At 50.7% G+C, this 17,018-nt stretch overlaps 1 protein-coding gene across 2 annotated transcripts; it reads right to left on the bottom strand.

The window, feature by feature from the left end:
• Nucleotides 1–1,576: 1,576 nt before the first annotated feature.
• Nucleotides 1,577–16,433, bottom strand: Loxl4 (lysyl oxidase like 4). Of its 2 annotated transcripts, none has more exons than XM_028773937.1 (14): nt 16,154–16,433; nt 15,450–15,628; nt 14,467–14,672; nt 13,181–13,219; nt 12,763–12,982; nt 12,078–12,261; nt 11,801–11,955; nt 11,096–11,263; nt 10,091–10,253; nt 7,694–7,937; nt 6,525–6,640; nt 5,777–5,913; nt 5,310–5,421; nt 1,577–3,220 (listed from the first exon to the last, which is right to left on the bottom strand). In XM_028773937.1, exons 1-14 carry the CDS (start codon nt 16,431–16,433, stop codon nt 3,150–3,152), a joined length of 2,274 nt encoding a protein of 757 aa, XP_028629770.1. In that variant the 3' UTR covers nt 1,577–3,149. The 2 variants fall into 2 exon arrangements, with proteins under 2 accessions (XP_028629770.1, XP_028629762.1); XM_028773929.1 differs by having other exon boundaries at nt 12,078–12,264.
• Between the last annotated feature and the right edge of the window lie 585 nt (nt 16,434–17,018).

Consider the following 17,018-nt stretch of genomic DNA (forward strand, 5'->3'; position numbering starts at 1 on the left):
TTAATTTTATGTATGTCTGAATTCCTGGTAACTGGAGGCCTGAAGAGTGTGGTAGATCTCCTGGGACTGGGATTACAGTTGGTTATGAGCTACCACATGGATGTTGGGAATTGTCCCTGGGTCCTCTTGAAGAACCAGGTTCTTAACTGCTCCAGCCCCAGCATGGCTTTATACTGAGAGACACATTTAAGGCACACACTTGCCATGTTTTCACACCCTACCCCAACTTAGATACCAGATCATGGCCATACATGTGCTAGACAACATTCACCTCTGAGTGGAGGCTGGAGTTTTGAAGGTTAGGAGTGACCTTGAGAATGGAAAGAAAAGAAAAAGAAAGAAAAGAGAAGAGAAGAAGAGAAAAGAAGAGAGCTATGAGTCTTGTCACCTGTGAAAGGACTTCTTGTTAGGCATTGCTAATGTTTATTACTCAGCTTTTAAAGAAGTCTCATAATTTCCAAAACCAACTCTTTCATTCTCACAATAGTGTTCTAGCAACCTATCTTACTTAGAGAACGATTTTTTAAGTCAACATTTGAAAGTTATGGGACATTGCTGTTTTATTTCTAATTGAAAATGTGCTTTTTGCTTACATTATTCCAGTAGCTGGGGATGCTGTGTACTGGTCACTGGTATGAAGTCCCAGCCATGGCCCAAGCTTGTCCATGCAGAATCAAATCCTTGGTTATATTTAAACCGAACTTTTATAAGAGGAGTTAATGGGAGAACACCGTGTAGCTGCTACTGTCTCATGGAACGGACCTCTAAAATAAGGAGCACTGTTTAACAGGGCGACTGCTGTGTCATAAGTGTTAGCTATGGGGGACGATGTCTCATGTGTGCCACTCTGCATATATGTTTTGTGTATGGTAAACATCCAAATCTCAGGGTTGTGTAGAATTTCTAGTAGAAAGTTAACATCCCTGTGGAGTCTAGTTTTCTCTTCATAGTGTGAAAGTCTTTGTAGCATTAGCTTCTGAGGAGAGCTTCCTAGCCCTTTTCTGAGGCACACAGGGTGCCAAGGTGAAAAGTCTTCTGAGGTTTTTGGTTCTGTCTGGAATTTGGCGGTTGGTATTTCGTTAACATTCCTCATCTAGTTATGTCAGGCCAGCCACCAACCTGCCCATGTCTTTCCCTTTCAACTCAGAAGTTCAACAGCACAGCCCTTGTATAGCTTTTTCCAGGAATTAGAACTGGCTGCACCTACCAGTCGTGTGATGTGGGCCAGAAAGCTGAGACCAGTGCTGGTGGCTGGCTGCCTGGCCTGCTTTTTCTGGCCTCTTGGAAACTAGATCCAACAAGAAGGTGAGGGTAACCTCCCTGCCCAAATCCAGTCATCACTCACCACCCCACCCCACCCCTCCCCTGGCTGGCTGCACATTCTTTTTAGACCATTAGCTTCATGTGTGAGTATAATGTCACTGTTTGCTGGATCCAACAGGAAATCAGTCCTTCCCTTGTTTACTTAAACTGTTATACCAACTGTTAGGCTTCCTGTGCTAGATGAAGAAGATGACAGAACGGAGGAGACAGGAAAAGGCACTCTGTGCTCACAGAATATACCCCAAAACATGTCTTGACTATCAGAGTATCTCTTGTATTGTGGGGAGAATACTGTAAATCAGTTCTGTCTGCTACCATTTATTTTGACTTTTAGCCTCTATTTAAAGTCTACAGTCTTTGGTTGCACCTTCTCATTCCTCCCTTTCACCTCTCAGCCTTCCTGACCCAAGGTTCAGTTTTGACCTTGAGCAGTGTAACTTCAAAGTAGGTTAGTGAGTGACTCGAGATGCACCCTTGGGACAGGGTGGGCTGTCCCAAGGAATGTGTTGTGTGCATCACCCAGCTCTGGAGGGAAGAGGGCAGAGTGCAATGCACTGGACGCTACGGAAGCTCAGCTGGTCGGGTCTTTGCAGCAGCCCATAGTGAGCAGCCTTTATTGGCATTGTAAGACCTAGAAGGATCATCTGTGTATGTCAGTGGAGAAAAGGTCCAGACATGCCCAAGAAGAACCCAGGTCTTACACCACCTGAGCAAGAGTAGAGCACAGCCACCTCACCTGTGGATGGTGGCCTTTCCCAGGTTTGGTCCTGGACTAACTTAAGTGTTCTTGCTTCTTGTTAGCTCAGTCTTCTGTTCCTGACTCTACCAGGCCTGTGTTCATGTTCCTGCAGAGGGGCTTGATTGACCTATTTCTTCTCAAGTTTGTTTAAGGTGAAGTAACCTTGTTTAAATCTGAAATTTTGGCTAACCCTACAATGTAGGTGATTTCTAAGAGACTAGACTGCTGCCTGCCTGATATGGGCATCCTGCTGTCTCCACTGGCCGAGGTCCTTGGAGGCTGAATTTATGTGACCTCAGCTGTCTTGTGGTTTCTCACTACTCTGCAGAAAAGGCCCTATCTTGTCATTCTGTGTAACCTGCCCCCCAGCCCCAGTAATTAGGGTGTTGATCCATCAGGAAATGGAGGAGGCCTGAGGCTTCAGGGGTATTAGAAATACTCGTGTGTGTGTGTGTGTGTGTGTGTGTGTGTGTGTGTGTGTGTGTGTGGGTGTGGGTGTGGGTGTGTGTGGGTGTGTGTGTGTGTGTGACAGAATAAAGGTAAAGATGCCAAGGAGAGGCTTCAGAGCCTGAGATTCGAGTTCTAAGAGAGGATATACCGAGGCCCATTCACCAGCTTCTCTGCCAGCTGTGACTTCGGCACGTTATTTTGCATGGAGCATATAGCAGAGAGAACTGGCTCCATCCACTTCTTGTGTTCTCTGGTCCTTTGTCCTCCAAGACATTTGCAAAGCACCACTTAGATTGGGGGCCTTGGTCACAGTTCATCCCTGAGGAACTTAGAGCTCCTGAAACTGGGAACTGTGCATCAAGTTGTAGAGAAGATTGAGTCTCCTTGAGGAAGAGAAGGTTTAGCTGGCCAGAGCCTCAAGACCCTGTTATAGGCCGTAGGTGCTCTGGAGGGGCCTCAAGCCATCCTGAGAGTACTGCTATCTTGATGATCTGGCCACTGAAAGGCTTCCTGAGCAGCTTCTAGGTGCTCCTTGTCACTCGCCCCTTGTTCTGTGAGTCAGGGCTTTGTGAAGGGCGTGGCTCCAGTAAGCTGAGGTATCTGATGTGTAAGCAGAGCTGGGAGTACAACAGTGGCTTCAGATCAAGTTGTTCCTGAGTCGCTGTTCCTGCTCCAGGGAGAGCTCTGCATTGGGTCGGTAGGAATCTCCTGTGGGCCAAAGCAAAATGGTTAAGTGGACAAACCTACCACAGCCCCTTTCCATTGGGGCAGTCATAGGCACACAGTCTGTTGTGTGGAAAGGGCTCTACTGGTTCTGCTTTGTTCCCTTCCCAGGTTCTTTCTGTGTGGCCTCCCTACCTGCCTTGTCCCCTGGCTTCCCCCTGATAACAGCAACAGGAGGCTCTACAGTGGCAAGGATTGTCGGTGACTGCCGCTCCATCCAGCTTCATCCTCTGTCATGGTGCTGGCTGTCTCCTGGCCCCTAGATGTCCCTTCCCCTGCAAGCTTACAGGGACAGTAGCTTCCCATTCCTTTATCCCTGAACTCAGGTGCATTGCAGTGAGTCCTACCATGTGTGGAAGGGCTCTGGTGCTATCTTTGTGGGTCCCTAGCAGTCTGGTTATGAAGGCTCCGTCATCTCCATGAGCAAAGTCCCCATTCCTCTCACATTTTTTGTTTCGCTCTGTGTCAGCACAGTCTACTCAGTCACCCAGATGTGAAACTTAAACGTTCCTTCTCATTTTCTCCCATTTGCTGGCAGAGTTTATTTTTAAAACAAATAAGGCTAGGGATATAGCTCAGTGACAGGGTGCCTGCCCAGCCTGTGGAAGGCCCTGCATGTATGAGCCCAGTACCACAGGCGAAATATAAAAACAAACTTTGCATCTTGACTGAAATTTTGTCAGTGTCTTTGCTTCAGAGATGGAGACCAGGGAGTGATTTTCTGTCAAAACCCAGGCCTCCCATAGCCCCTCCCCCTCCCTGGAAAGCTCCTCAGTGATCTAGAAGCTCTCAGTCCACTTTCACAAAAGGAAACTACCCAGACATGCTGGTACATGCCTGTACTCAGTAATCTCTGTACTCAGAGGCTGAGGCAGAGGACTGCCCAAGTTGAAGGCCAGCTGAACTGCACATACCTGTTTCCAAGAACAGAAAATATTAATTAAAAAAAACCTTGAGGCTGGAGTGATGGCTGAGCAGTTCAGTATGTACACTGCTCTTAAGGGCCCCACACTGTGGGGCTTACAGTGGCCATAACTCCAGTTCAGTGGAATCCAGTGCCTCTGAGCTCCATGGACACTTAAACACTTGTGCACATACCTTCACATGCACACACAATTAAAAAAGAAATCTTAAAAAAGAAAAAAAACTCAGATTGAGATTTCCCTCACTGTCTTAGGTTAGAGAGTGGTTGGTGAGCGTTAGATGACAGCCCACAGGATACTCTGTCTTCCCTCTGTGTCTTTCAAAGCCCTGCTAAAGTACCACTTCCTCTGATACCTCATCCACTCTCTCTTTGCTGGCTCCCAGTTTACTTTACACCCTTAGCCGGTATTCACCAAGATCGAGTTTTCTGTTTATATGCCTGTACATCCTCTACAGCACCAACTTCCTGTATCCTATGTGATCAATATGGTTGATCAATAGGGTCTTCAAACACATTGACAGGCCAGCCCTGCCCTACACCTTAAATACATAGACCTTAGCAGGTCCAGGCACCATTCAACTGTGAGATGGAGGGATTTTATACAGAAAACAGCTCCCTCCTTCCCGTGCCTGTCTGATGCTACAGTCCTCTCTGCTGCTGTTTGTAGCAGAGATCAAGGAGAACTTTTTCCTGGGAAGAAAGCAGTTCTGGAAAATTACAGGAAATGGGACAAGTATGGATAGGAAAACTGTGTGTGTGTGTGTGCGCGCGCGCGCACACGCGCGTGTGTGTGTTGAGACAGGGTTCCTCTACATAGCTCTGGCTGTACTGGCCTCAAACAAGAGATCTGCCTGTCTCTCCCCAAGTGCCAGGATTAAAGACTTGCACTACCATACTCAGGGTAAAAAAAAAATCTTGGTGTGGCTTGAGAGGACAGGAAAGATTCTGAGACTGGAGACTAGTCAGTCAGTCATGAAGGAATGTAGTTGCTAGGTGGGGAGGAGGTGGGGAGGTTGATGACCAGTGTCATCCTACCCATAAGCCATCTGTATACACCATCTGAGACACACGAGTCACACTCGGGTATACCTCTTCAAGTTTCCCAGCCCCATCAGCTATACAAGGCTGGTGTCACCATGGCCACATTACCTGTGTGGCAGTTGTGTAGCCAGACTCGCTGCCCATCATACTTGCAGCGGCATCGTATCATGTTGTTGGAGAAATCTGACTCTGCCACATCGTTTGTGGGGTTCACAACCACCTGCAGTGAAGGGAACATTAAAGTGGGTGATGTCGTTGCTGAGTGAGTTGACATGTGGAGTCCTTTACATCTTGCCTAGTATTCTACAAAATGGTCTTTGTAAGCCCCGATTTGCTGATCCTTAGTCACCCCCAGGAAGTAGGCATCAGTGGCCCTCCTCACAGATGTACAGATGAAGACTAAGAATTGCCCAGTGTCCACTGAATCAGGACTCAAACCCAGAGCCTTGAGGTCCCCTTTGGGCTCTTCCCCTACAACACAGCTCTTAAAAAGGATATAGGTCTGTTGGATCCCATGGGAAAACAGTTTTCTTTAGTGCCCAGAGCTTCTGCAACTGCCAGAGAATCATTCTTACCTGGAAGATATAGTCCCCTGGGCCCACATCTGTGATATCCACCCACTGGCAATCGATGTCATGCCGGTAGGTGTCCCAGCAGCCTACAGACACTCCCTGTTCCCCAAAGTTGGCACATGCATAGCGCCGCTGCATTCCTGTAAAGGACAGTACACAATTACCATGGCACCAAGAAGACACACGTGCCCAGGGACTTTGTGGTCGCTCACCGACTTCATCAGTTAATATCAAACTGGCTGTACCAGCTCTGCACTTCTGCCCAGTCCATGGGCTCAGTTAAAACTTGCCTGAGTACAGAATTCTTGCTAGCTGAATTTAGCCTGGGCAAACAACATTCGTGACATAGACTGTTACTTTGTATGCTCTAGTAAAGGTCCCTGTTGGCCTAAGAACTGTGGGTGGAGATTCTAGCCCCTCTGTGCTACTTCTGTCCACCAGTCCTCGGGAGATCTGGTTTTCATTTAAGGGGTACAAGTAGGAAACACATTCCCTGCCCTCCAAGAGCTGCTGAAAGTGTTAAGCCTTTTTAAGGTGGTACAAAGTGGTGGAATTGAGAGGAAATGAGGACTTTCCACCTGTTTTTGGAAGCCAGAAATTGACGTTTGGAATTGCCTTGAGCACTATTGCCAAGCTAGAATCTTCAGGAGCCTGGGGCTATTGGACAGGGAAGAGGGGAGCTTGGCCCCAAAGGTACTTGAGAAATCCGTTCAAGCACATCAGGAGGCTACATAAATAGGAACCCACGAACCTGAGGGGCAGTTTGTATCTTCGAGACAGAAGCTGGCCTTGTGCCCCTCAGCCACTTTGGAGCCATTGAGCGTGAGCAGATCATAATGGGTGAAGACCTCGATGCTGTGGTAGTGCCTGAGGAAGACGGAGAGCTGTCAGCTTTACAGCAATAGGAGCAGGTCATCAGGAGAGGTTAGCAGGGAAGGCTGAGGCCCATCATTACCCACAGGGGAAAGCTGTAATCTCAGGTCAGTGCCCGCCCTTCCTCCTAAATCCAAGATGAGCATGGTCACAGACTTCTTTGCTGGCATCCCTGCCAGGCAGCAAGGCACAGTTGTCCCCTTAACTTGGAGTCTTAATTCAGGTAGAAGAGGTACAAGTTGCCCCTGGTAGCCTTCAGAAGGCTGGGACCTTGGCTGCAGGATCCAAGGCAGAGGTGGGGGGGGGGGGGACATTGGCCCAGAGATGGCCTAAGTAGTGAAGAAGGTGGGGAGAGAGTTTATTGTGCTCCATCAGCCTGGGACCAAATTGCTACCATATTTTCCAATCCAGTGGTAATGACAGCTCTGTGCATGCTACAGGAAAAGGTGCTTATTAACTCAGGCAAGGCCAAGTCCTCAAATCGCTGCCCATTCCTCTCAGCTTTCCCTACACAGCTATGTCCTGAAAGAAAATAGGACATTTCCCCTTGCACTCTGCCTCCGTCACAGGCATTGCCTCTCCTTTCTGGTCTGCAGGTTCGTTGTAAGAAAGGATGCTCACTGTCTGCTTCCATACCAGTCGGTTCCCTGCCGTTCCCTGCTTCGCCTTGTTGCTGCAGGAAGCTGCCAACCTTTTCTGCTGAGCAAGCACTGTGTTTTGTGTTTCCACATTTCTAGAGTCCCCACTTTACTTGATAGGGGTTACCCTGTCCGATATAGGAAAAGTGTGTAATACCATGCTAGCAGAGACCAACCACTGGCAATCATGCGCAATTGGCCCCATAAGCACCACCCACAAGGGTGTATCCAAGGGAGATAGATGGACATTGCAGGGCACAGGTAGTTGCTCTAGGGATCCTTGTCTCCTGGGGGCAAGCCCAGCCAAGTGACTAGAAAGGCAGACTTAACCAAGAGTTTGCCTCAGGCCAGGGGAAACCTAACTGTTTAGTCCCTAATCCTCTTGAGCCAAGTGTGAGCGGTTACCAACCTGTGGCACTGGTGCCAAATCCAGCTGTGACGCCCAGCCTTGGGGCGGAAGTCGGCCCGGCCAAGGTTGTAGATCTGTGAGGAGAAGCGCAGCAAGCGCCGGTGTCCGTAGGGCCAGTCCATGTGGTCAGCAGACTTGGAGAGGCAATTTTCCTCATGAGCACAGTACAGCATGCTGAGTGGACGGTCCTCCAAGTAGGCCGTCTCTTGTACCAGCTGGGCATTCATCACAAGGTCTGGAGCACCTGGGGGCAGAGGACAATGTGGGAGGGAGGCAGGGCTGAGAAGCCAGTGCCTGTTCTCCAGTGTAAACGCAGGCTTGCTCCCAGACTACCAAAAGAACACAAGAAGGGCAACTGTGTGAGAAGATGTGAGTCCAGGAACGGGGAGCAGCCTGTTGCTTCCACCTGGGAGGCAGCTCGGTTGTCACGGTTAAGTTTGGAGCCAGCATTCATTCTAAGCTGGAGCTCACTGTCCTAGCACTGTGACTGTGTAATGTTTTTGTGCCTCATATTTTGTCATCTACGAGGTGAGAATCATATTGGTGATATTAATAAGCAGTATCTGTAATATGCTTAGAGCATTGTCTGGCCTGTAGTAAACAGGAAATGGATATAAGCTATATTTCTTTTTCTTTTGTAAAATGATTTTTTTTTTTTTACAAAGGGCCTTTGTGTAGCTTAGTGAAGAAAAAAACCTCTCTAAGGCTTTGCTAATACCTAACTTGGTGATTTCAGCCAAGCCTCTGCCTTTCCCTGGGCCTCAGTCTCTGAGTGTCTGTTGAGCTGGAGGGAGAGGACAGGAAGGGAAAATGGAAGGACTCAGTTGTGGAGCCTGCCCCTCGACTGTGCTGTTCAGTCCACTGAGCTTGGGGCCCTGCTCCCTCTGGATGGTCTGTTCTAGCCTACGCACTTCCACAGTGTCCCATGTATTCAACCCTTGGACATCCAGGCTGTCTCCAGTGTGCACGCCTCTGCATGCAGAAGCCCAACCTGAGGTCAGCAAGGTGGACCAGCAGGGGGAAGTACATGCTATGCAAACCTGGTGACTTCAGTTCAACTCTTGAATTCCAAGTGGAAGGAGAGACCTGACTCCCAAAAAATTACATACACACAACAACAACAACAACAACAACAACAACAACAACAGTTTTTTTAATCCAGTGTGCCTAAGTCTCATTGTCAGTCCAGCCTCTTTCCTCTCCTTTAAGGACTCTCTTCTGAAGCCTCTACCATTGCTGTCCCTCAGGCATCAGTACTGGTATGTGGCAATTCATTGCTGTTGCCACATAACCTCAAAAGAAGGGGGCCTTCCTCACAGGCATTTGGGGTCTAGGTCTGCTGTTAGGTATGTGTGCCGATGAGAATGGATGGGAACACTGGCTTGTTTCACTGGCTGGGTTTGGAGTGCACTGTGCTACACAATGCCTCTTATGTCACTAAACACCCACTTGAGATTCCTGTGGCTTCTGTTGGAGAGAGCCAGGATATGGCCAGAGACAGACCTGAGCTCCTAAAGGAAAGGAGAGCTTGCAGAGAGAATGAGGGGGAAAACAAGAAATGTGAGGCAAGTCAAGAGAGAGGTGGGTACAGACAGCCTGCTGCTCAGCTACCTGCCTGTCTGTTGGCACCAAATGTGCATTATGACAGCTGCACTGGAGATGGTTAAAGTCCAGGGTTGCCAAGCAACCAGCATGCTGTGAGGCCTGGTTGCAGAGGGCACCACTGACATCCTGTCCCTCTTCAGGGGAGGGTAAGAAGGGTGGCCCAGGGCTCTCCTCAGGGTGTGCTACACAGAGTGCTCCCTGACAAGTTGGAGAGTGGCTGAGAAGAAGGTCAAGTGGCCTCTGGGGTTGGTGCCAGCCTGCAGCCTTTGGACTGGATGTAATTATCTTGGCTCAGGCCTTGCTGGTCAATGTCAAACAGATGCTGCCACCCTGAGAATCTGGGTCTGTGGGGCAAACTCTTGCCACAAACCAGTCATGTCCTCAAGTCTTTTGGGTAAACGCCACAGCTTGGCCTTAGGCTCCGGTGTGCTTCACATCTGTGTGTCCTCCACAGTGTATCTCAAAGTATTCCCCACAAACAATAACAAATTCATTCTGTGTTGTATCTCAGCACACATGCAGCTCTGAGAAAAACCATTACCCTTGCTAAATACAATAGACTGCCACGTTTTCTATTCTGTTTCTTTTAAAACTGTTGCTCACAGTCTTCAAGTTGCAAAGCCTTCTTCTAGATCCTTGTGCTTTTCTCAATTCTCACAATAACTCTATTCGGGAGGTGGGCAGGACAGGCTTTGCATCTGGCAGTGACAGACAGCTCAGCCTCCCAGCTGGAGAGTGGTGGAGCTCTTACGTCTGCTCCCTGACCCTGCCACCTACCCATCCATTACTCACTGTTCATGCACGCAACGCCAGCCGAGAATCGCCCAGAGCCGTGGGAACAGTGCACAGGCCCATGCCTCTGACACTGCTGAAGGGCCATCTCTGTGCCTGAGCAGCGAACTCCACTCATCACCACTTCTTTGGCCTCTGGTGTCCCTTGCCAGTACCAGGTGTCCTAGGAAGACAGTGTGTCCCATCAGAGCTGAGAAGTGCCACAATGCAAGTTGTTCTGAGGGCTCCATCCAGCTGTCCCTCAAACAAGTCCAGCACAGGCCTTAAAATCTTCCCTGATGAGAGCCCTACCTAGTGGGCAGCCCTATCACATTTGGACCCCTCTGACATTGAGAGTTTCTATGTAATTGAGGCAATGCCCTACTTCCCCAGTGCCCTACTGCCCCAGTGCCCTACTGCCCCAGTGACCTATTGCCCCAGTGCCCTGTGGCACTGTCCCATTCATGTCCAAGAAGGCAGCTCTGCAGTTTGAGCAGGGACAAGCCTGACCCCTCATTCCCACATCAGGTAGTGTGTCCCCTCACCATTCCCAGCTGCTCCTCTCATCCCAACCAGGGCAGAGCCTAGGCCTGCCCTTGCACAGCTCAACAGGTTTGTCAGGTGCTCACAGATAGCGATTTTGTCCCTGCCTCCTTCCTCCTTTATCCTTGAAGTTTGCAGCCCTCTCCCTGGAGAGCACACTGCAACCCCCTGGCTCCAAGTTTCCTTGACCGAGTCAAACTTTCTGGCTGGCCACGAGCCTTTACATGAGCTGTTTCTTCTTCCTCCATATCTAGCTAGCTTCAATCCATGGTTCCCGCAGGTGAAACTATATACCAGGTCATTTCAGCAGCCTTCTCTCACATTTCAGCAGCCTTCCCTCAGATGTGCTCGTCACCCAGTTGGTGACAACCTATAGCTTCACTCCTGAGTAAGTGTGGAACGAATGAATAAATGAATGAATGGCCGGTGGCTCTGGCAGAGGTTCTAGTCCTGCCAGCCCAGGAGGCTATGGCTGGGACCTACCTTGATAGCAAAGTTGGCAAATCCCAGACCAAGTTGCCGACAGGTCACCATGGCTTCAGTGAGCCCCCAGTGGTCACTGCATACAGTCCCCCAGCGTGGGACCCCATTCACCTCCACTTGCACCTCCACTACTCCCTCTTCGGGGTTGCGCCCACCAGCCAAGCGCACCTGTAATAGTCAGAGGCGAGTAAGGGGAGGATCCAGGGTGGCAAGCAGGGAGACCTGCCAGACACTCCGCCTCTGTCTCCTATAATGTGAGTTTAGACCATTAGCTAGTGTGTGATATCTCCACTTGCTAGAAAAATCTGTCTGTGGCAGGAGCTTCTGCCCTGGACCTTTCCCTCCTCCTACCTAGCCTCTACCACTATTAATGGTGACTCAGTTTGCCAAGGGAATTTGAATCTGCCATCTTATTGACTGTCATCCCATTAGAGAATCAACACTATTTTCCAAAATGCCAGCAACTTGCCTACCATCCCCAGAGCCACTCCCCAGCACTGTTTGCTGGTAGTACTGGCTTGATGCACTTTTTTTTATCTCAGCTTTTCTCAAGACCTGAATGTGTGGGCCGGTGTGTATACCAGTGAAACCCCATGGCCCTCTGCCATCCATGGGACTATATGTGGGAGAACCAAGTCACAGAGAGAAAGGCGCTCTTCAGGCCAGCCTAGACCCCTGCCAGAGGACATTCAGATCTAAACGCACCTTGTTCTGGAAGCCCATATCTGGGATGTTGCACTTTACAGCAGCGTCGTTTGCATGTTGACAACCATTCTGGGACCCTTCCAGGGCAAGGCAGTCACCAAGGGTCCGCTCATAGCCCCTGCAGCGAACCTCACTCAGGTGGATGGGCCCTAGCCCTGCAGGGAAGAGTGTACTGTGTGAGGCTCCTCTGTAAACCACTCCTGTGACTTCCTCTCCCTGGGGAGGGAACTAGTGGTTCATCCAGGCCCTTGTACACACCCGGGATCTCCTCGCTCACCTTGGCCCAGCTGGGCCCCAAAAAGGGCCTCCCGGGCAGAGCCAAAGCCAAGCTGGCGACATACAACGCTGGCTGAGATGAGGTTCCACCTGTGGTCACAGACTGTGCCCCACTGGCGGTTCATGAGCACTTCCACACGGCCCTCACCCAACTGAGCCCCAGAGCGCAGGCGCACTTTCAGCTCCTGCTAAAGAGGGGAGAACTGGCTTCAGCGGTGGACCTCAGGGTGGGGCTCCTGTAAGTTACACTGACCAGAGGCAAAGCCCAGATTCCAGTTCTGCCTTTGGCTTCTCACAGCTATCCCTTTCTAGACCTCTGCTTCTTCACCAGCATGTGGGGGTGTGAAGTGTGTGTGTGTGTGTGTGTGTGTGTGTTGGGGGCGAGGCTCACTAGCATTCTCTCACCTACTTTTTTAAACAAAAGACCAGGCTCAGGTTCAATGCCTTCACCCTCAATGGATTGCAGCTACAATTTAATTACTCTTTTCACGGTTGCCTTCTATCCATAGCAAGTGGTGTCAACTTTCCATCTATGGGAGGATGATAAATGACCTCCTTTAAAAAAAAAACAATTCCAAGGACCCAGCTCCTCCTCCCCATAGGGTTCCCCTCTCCTCTACCCCACTGGGCACGGCACTGCTGTGAGGGACCTGGACCTGCAGATTGGTCAGGACGCTGGGGCTGACCTCTGCTCGGGACTCCTTGCGCTTCGGCTTTGGCTTCTGTCGGTGAAAGTGGGGCCCTGGCACACAGCTGACCACAGCGTGCATGCCGCCTGGACAGGCTGGCCGAAGCTTGCCCCTTCCTGGAGCCACCTGTACCTGGCACTTGGCCAAGTGAGGCTCTGTCCCCAAACAGTCAACCCGGTGAATCCAGAAAGAATTCTTTTTTGTCAGACTGTTGAGCCTGGAAGACAAGAAAATATGGATGGAGGAGGGTTTGAGTGAGGATGAGGGAGCTCAGGGGAGAAATGGGAAGGAAAAGAAAAGGGGAAAAGGGATAAGAGGAGGGGGGAGCACTTCATGGGAGAAGGGGAGCACTTCATGGGAGGAGGGAGAGCACTTCATGTCATACCCCTTTGCCTGCTAACATACTACTCCTCACCTAGACTTGGGATCCTTCATCTTCAGATTCCAGACTTTTCTGTGACAGAGAAAACAGGTAGGGTGAAGGGGTGCGAGAACTCTCCCTGGCCCCACCCCAGTTCCTCAGTTCAGACATTTATAGCAGACTTCATAGCTTATAGACGTTTTCCTAGCTCTTACTTCAACGCCGAGATGTGCAGCAGCCTGATGGGCTGTCCAGCCTACATAGAGTGATGGCTGCTCCTCCACTTTACAGGGAAGGCAAGCGAGGCCCCTCAGCTCGTCCTAACGTCTCCACTGCACTGGGGCTGCCATGGAGTAAGGAACTCATTCTTGCCCTCCCCAGAGCCCCTAAGTCCAGATGAAGGTATCTTTAGGGGATCCCTGAGAGAAGAGACTTGGGACCAGTGGAAGTTGAGAGCTTTATTGGGGGTTTGGGAGGACTGCCATCCAGGCTGTCATCGGGGCTGTCCTACTGAGTCAGCAGGGCCTGATTTGCAATTACTAGGTATCGAAAATCCAGAGGACCATGTCCCCTTCATCCCCACAGAATGGTGGCTGCCCACCATGTCCTTTATTCAGAACCAGAGTCTTCTAAGCCAGAGGCAAGGGACTTGCAACTGCCTAGAAGACAGACGCGTGGCAGCCCAGTAAGGGTGGGGCAGCCTTGATGACTTAGAGGTGCCTTAAGTTGTCTTGAGAAATGCTTGAGGCTGTCGCTGACACATCTGGGATTGTGGTGGTTGTTTATGGGGCTGATGGGATCTTCTGTGACAGCTTGGTCACATTTCTGAGAGTATTTTTATGTCTCCTTTACCCAAACTCCCCACCCCAGGTCTAGCTTGCATGCGACCCAATTATAGTCCAGGTTGGGTCAGAGCAGGAGTTCCCTAGACAGCACCGAGTTGCAGCAGAGGGTGGTTGAGGCCCATGTACCCCAACCAAGGCCCAGAGCTAGTTCCTGATGGAGCCAAGCCCCACCCCGGACGGGCCACACTGTAGGAACTAAAAGGTCTTGAGAATCATCTGGGAGTGGTCAGAAAGTAAACGTCATACTTGCCAACCCAATAGAAAGAACTGATAGTGGTATACAATGAAGGCAAGTGAACGGAAATGCGTCCCTCCAGAATCTCACCGAACCCTTCCGCGAGGTTTATACTGCTCATGCACGTTTGTACTGCCCGCACGCACGTGCAACCCTTCAAGGTTTACACCATATACACACGCATGTACACATGCACCCACACACAGGTACACACAGACACATAAACACACAGTAAAACTTGGCAATCGTGCCCTTCCTACCTGTAGTAGTGGCTGTTGACTGGTGCCTGGCTGGGGAAGCCCAGCATCCCGCACACAACCCTGCTGTTGTTCATGGTCCAGCCCTGGTCACACACCTGCCTCCAGTGGCCCTCATACCGTACCTCCACAGCCCCCTCAGTCACTGGGCTGTGCCTTTTGGCACTGGCGAGGATGGGTTTGAGCCGCACCTCTTCTAGCCGCCGTCCCTACAAGGCATAGAGTCACCTCACCATAGGTCATATCGCTGGGGGCCTGGGCCTCTGGAGACCACTGCATATTTCCCTGAGAAAGCCAGGCTTAGAATCACCTTCCTGCCCCTTACTGTCAGCCCCAGAGAGCAGGAGGCATTTGCTGAAGGCGATAGGGAAAATGGAAGCCGAAGTCTTGGTTTCTATCAAACCTTTCCCTCCTTGGATCTATCAAACCAAGAACAGGACAGGAGTCCTTGGAGGACGAGGCTGTTTGTTGGGCATGGGTGGAGGTGTCTTCTTTGTACCACCCTGAAAAGAACTGAAATGCTCAAGAACAGTTGTGTGAAACCAACCTGTTTTCCTGGTTCCTCAAGACCCACCACCCCATCCCTGGGTAACATAAACCTGTATGGAGCCCCCAAAGCAGTCCATTGCAGATCCAGTGTGCCAAGGCCAGCTGTCCTCAGGCAGAGGCTGCCTGGCAAGCAGAGGGTGGGAGGCAGCTCTCTGCCCTGCCCATTACTGTTGTTTGGCTTGAGCTGTTTTTAGCTTGGGGTTGTTTGTGCTAGGAAGAGGCAGCAATTGTGGCCAAGCCTTGTGGCTGAAGCAGCCCCTTGGTCCCACGTCTACCTCCTTCATGGGGACCAGCTTCTCAGGTCCCACCAGGCCCAGCATCTGGTCCCCTAACTGGCTCTCCATGAATGGCTTCTTCTTCCTCCTGGTTCACTCTGCAGGAGGCTATCTGCCCCATCCAGCCCTCAACTCAAGACAGGGTCTAGACAGCCGCCTCACCTGGGGCCCGAGGGCATTGGAGACCTTCTCAGAGTGATAACCGTGCTGGCGCTGTGGATGGCATACCACCCCAACATCTTCTGAGTGTCTGCAGTCACTGACACCCCAGCCGTTAGAGCCACACTGATCTAGGGTCTTTTCAGTGCCCAAACAACGAACATTGTCCAGCCAGATGGGGCCTGTGGGGGAGGGAAGATGAGCTCAAGGGTGAGGAGAGAGACTGCTTTCTCTCTGATGGGACACTACACTGTCAAGCACTGAGGAGCAAAGGAAAGGAAGGCAGTTGGTTCTCTGGGGTCTTGGTGTCCATTCCCCTGCCCACTGGTCCCTCTTGGTGTCAGGTCCACAGAAACTGTTTCTGGAAAGTGGCAGGTAGAACTAGTGACTGATCACTAGCCCATCTGTCTACTATTCTTTCCATCAGTTACTTCCTAAGTCTTCACTACGTGCAAATCACTATGCCCAGAGAAGTTAGACTCGGTAAGGCTGGTGATCTCATTCCAAGCAAGAATGGGAAGGTCAAAGCAGAGGTCATCTGCAGCTAAACCCAGGAAGTGCCTTCAAGAGGCCATTTGACCTGGTCATGAAAGGTTGGGTAGGCTTCTAGAAAGTTCTGTTGGCGCCTCAATGAGCCCAGTCCTAAGAGAAAGAAGCTGGCTCCTGTGTCCTTGCATCTTGTGCTGCAGTGTGTCCTGGTCACTTACCCTCTCCTTGACCATACTTGGCACTGTGTGCCCAGGTCAAGGCTGACTCAAAGCCCAGCTGTCGGCAGGCCACTGTAGCCTCCTGGAGAGCAAAGTCGTCATCACACACTGTGCCCCACTGGCCCTGGTATAGCACCTCCAAGCGGCCTTCCTCTGGCCTGTCCGCCGGACCCACAAGCCTGAGCTTCTTGGTGCCTGATGGCTGTGGGCTGCTGGAAGGGGCTTGGCTTAGCAGCAGTAGCAGGAACAGAGAGAAGGTGGGTGGTGAGGGCCACATCATGGTGACTTCAGGGCGCCTGGGGAAGGAACCAACGGTGATTACCACCTCCACCCAAAGATGGTAGGCAGGAAGAAGAGAGGCCTACTCACCAGATGCAGTCCCTGGATCCTCCAGGAGTAGCTTCGGGTTAGAAACATCTGCCTAGCCATAACACCATGGTCTGGCTTCTGCTGTTCCCAGCATCCCAAGTAAAGGGAGGTGCATGGATGCTAGGGTAGGAAGAACTATCTAGGGCAATAAGGTCCTTCCACCACTGCTGTGTGGCCTGGCCAAGTCTCTTATTTCCAAGGTCAGAAGGTTGAGCCAAATATCATCTGCTGTCTCCTCCAGCTTTGGTGGGATGTCCCTCCAGATACATCCCAGACATGTAGCTGTGTGGCTCACGCATTGGTTACAACAAATTTGGGAGGGACTTTGCTCTGGTCCACTTGTTAAGCCAAGTGTAGGGACATAAGAATGAAGACATTAAATATTCTCCTCACCTTCACGTCATACAGAGATATAAGGTTGGCGGAGGCTTTTAAAGAAGGAATGTATAAGCTGGGCATGATGGCTCCCACTTAAAATCCCAGTGCTTGGGAGACA

The sequence above is a fragment of the Grammomys surdaster genome, unplaced genomic scaffold, assembly GCF_004785775.1.
Source record: "Grammomys surdaster isolate TR1022 unplaced genomic scaffold, NIH_TR_1.0 66, whole genome shotgun sequence".
In the NCBI taxonomy this organism is placed as follows: Eukaryota; Metazoa; Chordata; class Mammalia; order Rodentia; family Muridae; genus Grammomys; species Grammomys surdaster.

Coding starts and splice junctions, on each gene's coding strand:
- Loxl4 (XM_028773929.1), bottom strand. CDS start 16,433: ATGATGTGGCCCTCACCACCCACCTTCTCTCTGTTCCTGCTACTGCTG. Junction 12,983..13,180: donor ATGAAGGATCCCAAGTCTAG/GTGAGGAGTAGT, acceptor CTTGTCTTCCAG/GCTCAACAGTCTGACAAAAA. Junction 11,956..12,077: donor TGGGGCCCAGCTGGGCCAAG/GTGAGCGAGGAG, acceptor TCTTCCCTGCAG/GGCTAGGGCCCATCCACCTG.